The sequence below is a fragment of the Mastomys coucha genome, unplaced genomic scaffold, assembly GCF_008632895.1.
Source record: "Mastomys coucha isolate ucsf_1 unplaced genomic scaffold, UCSF_Mcou_1 pScaffold5, whole genome shotgun sequence".
Taxonomy (NCBI): Eukaryota; Metazoa; Chordata; class Mammalia; order Rodentia; family Muridae; genus Mastomys; species Mastomys coucha.
The window spans coordinates 94,622,660-94,633,347 of record NW_022196911.1 but is presented as its reverse complement, the minus strand read 5'-3'; the positions used below and the strand labels follow the sequence as shown (position 1 = coordinate 94,633,347).

At 46.1% G+C, this 10,688-nt stretch overlaps 2 protein-coding genes across 4 annotated transcripts in view; both read right to left on the bottom strand.

Annotated features, from left to right (window-relative positions):
* Positions 1–10,688, bottom strand: part of LOC116077377 (gasdermin-A-like) — a 57,643-nt gene that overhangs the window by 40,335 nt on the left and 6,620 nt on the right. The gene's annotated exons all lie outside the window — the stretch shown is intronic.
* LOC116077375 (gasdermin-A-like) overlaps positions 6,172–10,688 on the bottom strand; it is a 12,906-nt gene continuing 8,389 nt past the window's right edge. For all 3 annotated transcript variants that reach the window (XM_031351876.1, XM_031351875.1, XM_031351877.1), the window contains 4 exons: positions 9,648–9,802; positions 9,078–9,192; positions 6,902–6,975; positions 6,172–6,657 (listed from right to left, as the gene is read on the bottom strand). In XM_031351876.1, coding sequence (XP_031207736.1) covers positions 6,412–6,657; positions 6,902–6,975; positions 9,078–9,192; positions 9,648–9,802 — 590 coding nt within the window. In that variant the 3' untranslated portion in view covers positions 6,172–6,411. The remainder of the gene's footprint in view (positions 6,658–6,901; positions 6,976–9,077; positions 9,193–9,647; positions 9,803–10,688) is intronic.

Below are 10,688 nucleotides of genomic sequence, written 5' to 3'. Positions count from 1 at the left end.
AAAAAAAAAAAAAAAAAAAACAACTTTGAAATAGTGATGACCTCAAAACTACTTAAAAGAGCAAGAAACAAGGAAAAAAGAAAAACTTAAATGGTAGCAATTAAGAGAATCCTCTCTGAGTCTCACTGCCCACTTAAAAATGGCGACTGCTATAGTAACTGATACAGAGATTACATATGGAGGGCTCACTGCAATAGTAGCTATTACAGTTACAACGACTATGTATGGAGGACTCACTGTATACTTATACCACATGCTAGGCACAGCTCATATGCTCCAATGTTCATAATAACTCAACAAAACAGCTCATGCTATTATTCATCCACACACAGGGAAACAGATTCTGGAGTTTATACTCTCCATCACTATACTAAGTAGTCAACAAATGCTTCTTGTATAAATTGAACCATATGTTCATGGATGGATTAAATGAAACAGGAAAATGATAGTATCTTTACATACTAATGCCCTGATCCTAACTGTGTACTTCAGTGATTTCAATTACGGAACAGTTTGAAATACACAGGGAAACATGTCAACCCTGGTTAAAATTTTCTTCCTGTTGTCTTAAAATGCTCACATGTTCCAAAATTTCTACAGTGAATACAAACCACGATGAAATATTACACACACACACACACACACACATACACTCACACTCAGGCAATGCTGAGTGACATCTCTGCCACTGGAAACTGTTATTTCAGGTAAAAAGACCTTCACCATATACAGATTCTGGTGTCAACTTTAGAATGGGAGTTGATGCAGTCTATACATACATCCTCAAAAGCACCACTCAGGGCATAACTTGGCCTAGCACCATGTTTTAAAGTAGTTTCTCTTGCAGTTGAGAGACACAGAGAGAGAGACAGAGAGAGAGACACGGTGACAGAGACAGAGACACAGAGACACAGAAAGAGACAAAGAGAGACACACAGAAAGAGAGAGAGACAAAGATATAGACAGACATAGGGACAGAGAGAGAGAGAGAAAGAGAAAGAGAGAGAACAAACTACAGAAGATCACCCTATCAAGTCTCATTGCACCCACTTCAAACATAGACAAGATACACTAAGTGGGAAAAAGTAAACCAGTAGCTTAAGCAGGACAAGGGGACAATAGGAACCTGAGAACTGAGAATGGGCATCTGGTGTTGGCCACAAGTAAGCATTATAAACTAAAAGAGAAAGAAGCAGGGTGGGGGATTAATTCAGAAGTAAAAGCGTGTGTGTGCCTGAACTCTCTAGGAAAGGAGGGGTAAGAACCTTAGGAGAGTGGAAAAGTGCACCGGGACAGTTTAGATTCTTCAGTTCCAGAAGTAAGGAAGCAATACAAGGTAGAAAGGCTCTCCGAGGGAGTTTGCTAAAGGAGGCTAGAGCTACAGAGCCCTTCTTAATAAACTCTTAAACTAGGGGGCCAGTGTAATGTTACCCTGCCTTCTTTAGACACAAATACAAATGCTGACTTCTACATATCAATAACAGGCGCTAGAATCCAAGGACTGAAGAAAAGGCTTGATGAGACTAAGATGCAACCCCAGATGAGGACAGGGAGTGTGAGGAGAGCAGTGCGCAGACTAGAGAACAGGTTCGGTCATCGGCTGGGGTGGAGGGAGTCAGGGTGGTTGGGCAGGCACTTCTGACCCCAGCCACTACTAAGCATAAATGTTGTTTTGTTTTGCTTTGTTTTGTTTCTTCAGAGACAGGATTTCTCTGTATAGCGCTGGGTGTCCTGGAACTCATTTTGTAGACCAGACCGGCCTCGAACTCAGAAGTCTGCCTGTCTCTGCCTCCCAAGTGCTGGGATTAAAGACGTATACCACCACTGCCTGGCCTTTTTTTTATTTTTAAAGAATGTAAATATGGTGGTTCGACTATGCTTGACCCATAAGGAGTGGCACTATTAGATGTGGCCTCGTTGCAGTAGGTGTGGCCTTGCTGGAGATAGTGTGTCTCTGTGGGGGTGGGCTTTGAAGTCTCCTAGTGCTCCAGCTCTGCTCAGACTGGAAGAGACCCTCCTCCTGGCTGTCCTTGGAAGCCAGTCTCCATCTGCCTGCCTTCGGATCAAGATGTAGAGCTCTTGGCGACTTCAGCCTTCATCTGTCTGTAAGATGCCATGCTTCCCACCATGATGGTAATGGACTGAACCTCTGAAACTGTAAGCCAGCCCAAGTAAATGTTTGCTTTTATAAGTGTTGCCTTGGTCATGGTGTCTCTTCACAGCAATAAAACCCTAACTAAGACAGTAATATACCCCGGCATGCACAGTGTGTTGGCCGCCCTCGCCAATGTTAATAAAATAAAGGGTTCTTCTGGTAATAGGAGTAAGAAATAGATAAGAAGAGATTGAAAGAGATAAGAAGAGGTAGGCTAGCCATACTGTACCTTACCCACGTGGGAAGATAAATATTAGACAACACAAGTTCTGGTCACTCAGTCATCTTGAATTTTATGCATCTCCTTTGTTCCCCCAACAGGTAAAATACCTGGGGCAAAAACCCTTCCCCCAAAATACTTCAGTGTAACAGTCTTATCAGTGGCTTCCTTCTTACTCTGTGGGGGTGGAGCTTCTGAATGTAACCGGAGCTAGGTTTCACTCAAAGGGCGGATAGCGCTGTGCTGGGGCCCAAATGGTAGTTGTTTACTGTCTGGGCTTTGGGGAGGGAGTCCACAACAGTGCCCCACTCCAGTAATCCCAGCACTTAGGCCAAGAGAAGTCTGTTAGTTAGAAGTCAGCCTAGGCTATGGTGTGAGAGCCTGCTGCCCTCTCCAGAGCTCAAAACTGGGCAAGCAAGATGAGTCTGTAGGTAAAGGTGTTGCCACAAGCCTGAGGACATGTGAGTTCCATTCCTGGAAACCAGGTAAAGGTGGAAGGAGAGAACTGAACCCATAAAGTTGTCTACTGACCTCCACAAGGGGGCAGTGGCATGTGACAACCATTCATTGTCATCATCACCATCATTATCACCATCACCATCATCACCGCCACCATTACCATCATCTTTTCTAAGTGGAAACACCAGGGGATGTGTCACAGAGACCTTTAGAGAAAGTGGACAGTCTGCATTCTGTTCTCCATTACACTGAGGGGATGAAACCTGCACATCTCTTCCGGTGCCACCACATTATTTCCTGTTATGTGCTGAAGAGACAGGAGAAACCTGCACATCAAATCCTACACTCTCCTGACTTTTCGAGGAGCCAGAGCAGTTAGCACTCCCTTTCCATGACAATCCCAGGGTGGGGGACAAATGCCATCCTTGAGAACAGAGAAAAACGGCATACCCTAGCCTTTACATCACTGACACTCACACTTCTTTTTGATTAATAACCAACAGTGCAGATGGCTTCTGTCCTTGAAGGATACAGAAGCCAATACCACTGTTTTCTTGAAGGAAACAGGAGCCAATACCATTGGCCCTTGAAGGAAGCAGAAGCCGTTAAAATGATAATAGCTCACTCTCCAATTAAGTGTCCCCAGACAGCTGTGGCCAGTTGTAAAAACACACCAGCTTCTGATAGCAAGGTACTTTTCCCAGGTCAGGAAGGCCCCTTTCCAGCTGCGAGGTTCTTCCCTGGAGTCTGAACAAATGTTAACAGGTGTGAAGGATGGCGATCCTTTACCCTCTCATGTAATGGTAAGGCTTGTAAACCCTGCTTATGGTTTTTTTCCTTTTAAACCCCCTTCACTTAGACCTAGGGTTCATTCTTTCCTGTTCCATCAGGAAGATTGGTAGCCCAGGTTCAAGCTTGAATAAACACCTTCATGCCTTTACAGCGGGTTGTGACTGCTGGTGTCTCTTTGGGGTTTTTACAATTCCAGCCCAGCAGAGCATGGGTGTGTTGCTTCCATATATATCTGTGTAAGAGTGTTGGATCCTCTGAAACTGGAGTCACAGATAGTTGTGAGCTGCCAAGTGGGTGTTGGGAGTTGAACCTGGGTCCTCTGGAAGAGCAGTCAGTGCTCTTACCTCATGAGCAATCTCTTGAGCCCTGTATATCTTTTAAAAATTATGATTATTTACTTATTTAGTTGGAGGTGGGGGCTCTTTCACCACGGTGTACGTGTGGAAGTCAGAGGATAGCTTTCAGAAATTCTCTCTTTCCACCATCTGGGGTCTGGCAATGGAAGTCAGGTCATGGGGCTTGGCAGTAGGGTCTTTATTGGATGAACTACCTTGCTGCTGTCCCTACCTGTCTTTTTAATTATAATTTATTCTATTGTGACAACTCTCTGTATTAAATAGTCACTTGCCAAACAGAAATGTGTGCTCCGGTTTTGAGGCACACACCTGGACCTGTTCATCTAAGTGGTCCTCTCACCGCACCCCTCAGGGCTGGGGGACAGGGAACAGAACTTTCAAATGAGCACAGGGATACACTTAGTATACAAAGCTCCCACACAAGACCCTGGGGACTGTGGGTGTGTGGGAACAGAAAAGGGAGAAAACAGACCAGCTTTGTTATTCATCCTTCCAATCAAAGCAGTTACCCTTCTGGATGGTTGAGGTGTTAGCTCATCTCTCTCTTGAGTTTACATCGCAAGGAGACAAGTCAGCAGAAAGCAAGCAACCCAGCAGACCAGAAGGTTTCAGAAGATGCTGAATGGGTAGGATGGCTAACTGTGAAGTTTGTGAGAGCCGGTCATGAGTTCTTGCAGTGTGGAGAACTGACCTGGGCAAGGAAGTAGGTAAGGAGGAGGAGATTCTGACTCCTGGGGCCTGAATTCTTGGAGACACATTCTACTCATAAAAATGGTTTTAATGTGCTGGGCAGTGGTGGTGCACACCTTTAATCCCAGCACTTGGGAGTCAGAGACAGGTGGATTTCTGAATTCAAGGCCAGCCTTGTCTACAGAATGAGTTCCAGGACAGCCAGGGTTACACAGGGAAACCCTGCCTCGAAAAACCAAACAAAACAAAAAGAATGTTTTAAAAGATTGTGTGTGTGTGTGTGTGTGTGTGTGTGTGTATTGGAGAGATGTCTCAGAGGTAAGAACACTGGCTGCTCTTCCAGGGTTCCTGGATTCAAGCCCAGCACGCACACAATGGTTCACATCTATCTATACTCTATCCTCTGGCCTCTGAGGGCATGGGGCACACAAGTGGTGCACACATACACATGTATGGAAGAGGGAAGAGGAGTTAAGAGATGTTTGAGGGATCATGGTGAGAAGGTTCTGATTGCTGCCATGGCTGATGAATGACTTTGAATTCTCGACCCTAACAGGATGGGAGGAGAAAACCAACTGTCAAAGGTTGTCCTCTGACAAGCATGGCAGACATGCTGCCCCCTCCCATAAATGTAAATAAACAAATGAGACTGGTGACAAATGTTCAAAACCAACTTTAGGCAGATGGTAATGAGGACTCAGATATTTAATGAGATTATAATATACAGGCCAACCCTATCTATACTATTGCATCCCCACCTATCCTCAGTTGGGGATTGAAAACAATACTAAAGCAGTGGTTCTGAACCTCCTAACACTGAACCCTTTAATCCAGTTCCCCATGCTGTGGTGTCCCCAACCATAGAATTATTTTCATTGTTCCTTCACAGCTGCAATTTTGTTCCTGTTAGGAGCTGTAATGTAAATAGCTGATATGAAGGATATCTGATCTGCAACTCCTGTGAGTCTTTGACCTCCTAACGGGGTGGTGACCCACAGGTCGACCCACTGACTTTAGGGTTCAGGTCCTATTCTTGGGTACCCCTCCTCTCTTTTCCTCTCACTTTCCAGCAGGCCCGGGGAACAGAGTGACCAAGAACGTGTACATGTGGATAATGTCTGTTTCTTTACCTGGGACAAATGACCGATTCCCCTTACAGAAAAACCAGATGACAGCTTGTCCTAGGGTTGACCTAATATTTCCATTCATTCTTGTAAGGCCAGTATTTGTTTTTGTAGGCACAGATGGGAAGGATTAGACTAGGAAATAAATGTGGTTTTTTTGGTTGTTGTTTTCAAGACAGGGTTGTCTTGTGTAGCCCTCCCTGTCCTGGAACTCACTCTGTAGACCAGGCTGGCCTGGAACTTAAGAGATTTACCTCCCCTGCCTCAAGAGTGCTGGGATTAAAGTTGTACACTAGCACCACCATCACCACCACAACACCACCACCACTACCACCACCCTCGCCCTTTGCCCCCCATTAATGAAGTGACTCAGAGTTGTAAGGGTTTGAATGATTGTGTATCTTCAGGATGTAAGCATCAGGGGATGGGCTTACTGGGTGCTGAGCTGGAGGACAGAAGGCGATAGATAGATGGTGAGGCAGAAGGAACTTGGTGACCGTGGATGAGTTGGCATTTAAGGTGTCCTCAGCCTGGAGGCTCTGTAGTGTTTGGAGTGTTACAGATAGAGCACAGTAAGGCTGGGAAGGCATTAGGGAAGCAGGCAGAGAAGGTGCATTAGGAATCCTTGCTTAGCAGCTGAAGGAGGGAGAGACCAGCATACAGGACACAGAGGTGGGGGAGAGCGTCTGGATCCCATGTGTACTGGAGGCTTGATCTCTGGACTTCCAGGCCGCTTAGCTCCACCAGTGCTAGCGTTATTAGGATCAGTTCCTCCTCCCTGAGGGATGAGAGCAGATCAGGACGCAGGGGGAAAACACCCTCTTTATCTTGCAGGAAGTTCTGCTCCAAGATGCTTTCAACCTGCAAGGGACCAAGATGTTCAGAAATGAGGAAGGAGCAGCTTTTCTCTCTCCTACCAGAGCAGGCTGATTACTCTAAGCTTCTAGGGAGAGGAGAAGACTTTTCCCTATGCATAAGGCTGGGATCAGTGAGCACAGTAGGTCTGCATGTTCCCACTGGTTCTAGTGCTCCCTACCCCAGCTCCCCACCCTATCCCTGCCCTGAACTCCCCCTGGAGTCTGTCACATCGGTCAAGTGTTCTCACCAGCTTTAGTTGCACTGGAAGGATCTTTTTCTCCAAAGATATTACTAGAAGTTTCTGTTGGTCTTCACTTAGCACTGGAGGGAAAAGCAGAGAAAGGGAAAAAAATATGTTGCTGGGACAGAGGGAACCACAGACTCCAAATAATGTTACCCAGTCTGACCAATTAATCCATGCTGTCCATCCATCTGTCCATCCATCCATCCATCCATCCAGCCAGCCAGCCAGCCAGCCAGACAGCCAGACATCCAGACAGCCAGAAAGCCATCAGTCCATCCGTCCATCCATCCATCAGTCCATTGGTCCATCCAGCCATCCCACCAGTGCTCCATCTATCCACAGCTGAACACCTGCACTATAACGTACACATTTGCTGGCCATTAACTTAAAAAAAAAGTTGGGATTTTTGACTGGGTAAATTGACACACACCTTTAATCTCAGCATTTTGGAAGACAGAGGTTTATGGATTTTTGAGAGTTCGAGGCCAGATTGTTCTATGTAGTGAGTTCCAGGACAGCCAGGGCTACATAAGTGAGATCTCATCTAAAAAAAACAACAGCCAATTCAAATTCTAATCTTCCGATGCAGTTTTGGGAGAAGTCATGTGCTTTCTGTTTGTTTTTGAGACTGGATCTCATTAAGTAGCCCAGGGGTAAGTTAGAGACTCTGTACCCAGTGTGGCCTCAGATCTACAGTGATCCTCCTGCCTCAGTTTCCTGAGTGCTGGGATGATAGGCATGAGCTACCTACCACACTGTGATAGCTAGCCATAGCTGAGGGGTTTCCTTTGGGCTTGGCATTTGACAGAAGGTTCCCCACCCAATCACTCATAATTTTTCTTTTCTTTTTTGAGAGTTTATTTATTTAATATGTATGAGTTCACTGTCATATGGTAATAGATGGTTGTGAGCCACCATATGGTTGCTGGGATTTGAACTCAGGACCTCTGGAGGAGCACTCAGTGCTCTTAACCACTGAGCTATCTCTCCACCCCTTAATTTTTCTTTTTGAGACAGGGTCTCACTGTGTAGCTCTGGTTATCCTGGAACTAACTATATAGACCAGACTGCATTGAAATCACAGAGATCCTCCTGCCTCTGTCTAGCCAGTGCTGGGATTAAAGGTGTGCCTCAGTATGCCTGGCATTCCCCAGTCTTTTATGTATATATTTGTTATGTTTATACTCGAATGTATGCATGTGCATGATCAAGCACCCTCAGGTGCATGCCATGGTGTGTATATGGAGGGAGAGGACCACTTGCAGGAGTCAGTCCTCCCTGTGTGGGTCAGGGAATTGAATTCACAATGTCAGGCTTGGTGGCAAACACCTTTACTCACTGAGCCATCTTATGGCTCTTTGAAAAAGTAGCAAACATCTCATCTCATGTCTGAAGGACCCAGAGTTTTTGTTTCTGAGTGGGAAATGTGTCATGCAGAGGGAAGGAGAAAATACAGGCACAAGATCAGAAGAGTAGTGACCTTGAATTAAAGCTAACAGGCTGGCAGCAATATTGAAATGATCGACTCAGTCCCTGCAGAAGGTTAAAAAATGTAGCAAAAATAAAAATAAAAATGGATCAACTGGGACTGGTGAGATGGCTCAGTGGGTCAGAGTACCGAGTACTCTTCTGAAGGTCCTGAGTTCAAATCCCAGCAACCACATGGTGGCTCACAAGTGTAAAGAGATATGACTCCCTCTTCTAGTGTGTCTGAAGACAGCTACAGTGTACTTATTTATAATAATAAATAAATCTTTGTGCTGGAGTAAGCAGGGACTGATCGAGCAGGATTGACCAGTGCAACTGGGGTTGACCAGAGCGAGCAGAGGTCCTAAATTCAATTCCCAACAGCCAGATGAAGGTTCACAACTATCTGTACAGCTACAATGTGTGCTCATATACATAAAATAAATAAATAAACCTTTAATAAAAATTGACCAACTGAAACCATGGGAATGAAACTAATTGGAGGCGATTTTTTTGCCTCTCTCTCTCAAGTACCTGTATTGAACTCAGGGCCTTGTGTGTGTATACACACACACACACACACACACACACACACACATGCATGCACACACATTACTGTACTATAAGCAACCTGGCATCCACTCACTCATACATTTAGGAATTCATTCACACGGTTTACTCTTATAACCCATCCGACTCACTTCTCACTCACCTGTCAGAGCCCCAAGGAAGTAGAGGATGGCGTCCATAGCATCCTTTGACAGCAGGACATCTTTGGGGAATGCTTCCAGAGTCACTTCCCGTCCCTTGTCTAGAGCCCCTGCAAGCTGTGAGGAAAACTGGGTGACTAATACTTCCAGTAAAGGTCTAACCTAGCACTTGGCACACAGTAATCTCTGAACTGAGGCTCACTCTCTGCCACTCCCTGTTTCTTTTGTGTGTGGTCAGGTCCTAGAAAGTGCTGGACTGGTCCCTGGGTTTTGAGCTCTGGAAAGGTGAAGCTGTTATCCAGCAAAGGGCGCCATAGGCTCATGGGTTCCCTCTGGCCATCAGAGGGCGAGACCCACTTCGGGGAACCCTGTACTGATGCTCTTTTTCAGGGACCGAGAAGCCAGTGGTAGCCCAGCAGCCGAGGTGCACTTGGGCAGCCTTGGGAAGGATAGCTGCTGTTTATTCCACAGCCTCTGGTCACTCTGCGCCATTGCCAGTTCCCCTCCCATCTGCAATGGCCGCCATCACACCCACTCCCCTTCCTCCATACTTCCTGTGTCCAGGCACTCACCTTCTTCTCAAGGTCCTGGAGCTCTTTTTTCTTTCCTAGGAGATGGCTGAGGGAAGTGAGTAGGGAGCTTCGCCCCACAGGACTAAACTTCTCCAGTGCTTGAGTCTCTCGATGAACCTCTTCCTTTAATGTCTTGAAGTCTTCCTGTATCTCCCCTAGGGGCACAGGTAATGTGACAGGCACCCATTCAGCTGATGCCCTCTCACCCTGAACATACTTTCTGTAGGCTTCGTGACACCTTCCTCAGGACCCGGTGCCCTGATTCCAGCTTGAATCTGACTTTTCCTCTTTACCAAGGGGTGTGGTTATGAAGTTATACTAAAGCCTTGTTATGAAGGATGGAGCAAAGACGGGAACTAGACCCCTTTAACATGGCAAGGAATCGCACTCCCGTTACCACCACCGCTCCACATCCCAGGATTCTATTTTTATATCTGCACAGTTGACTTCTGGTTTGAACTACTCCACCCAGATATTTAGGGGAAGCCTGTTTCTCCTTCTCTTGAGTTTGTGGACAAACGATAGCTTTGACAACTTAATGAAGGGGACACTGGGACAGTTCCAGAGAGCAGTGGGTCTGTATCCAGGGATAGCTATGAGCTGCATGCAGCCTGCCTGTTTAGGCAGGCCCGAATCCTAAAAGTACATCTGGTCTGCGTTGGTGGCAGTGTCTTCCTGAAAGGGGCTCTAATCACAGGATCCAGGGCTTTTCTGCTCTCTCTCTCTCTCTCTCTCTCTCTTTCTCTCTCTCTCTCTCCTCTCTCTTTCCTTCTCCCTCTCCAACCCCCTCTGACTTTCCCTTCCACTCTAATGCTTCTCTCCCTACTTGTGTAGCGAAATCTTGAAAAAATTCACAAGGCTCCTTACCCACATCAGATGCCTGGATCACTGAGAAAATGAGAGGTAGATTGACAGCTAAGAACACAATCCTTCAAAACTGGCAGCCATGCCTAGGGGGCATGCGAGACCCCAACTATACCACTCCTGGGCATATACCCAAAAGATACTGCAACATGTAATAAGGACACATGCTCCATCATG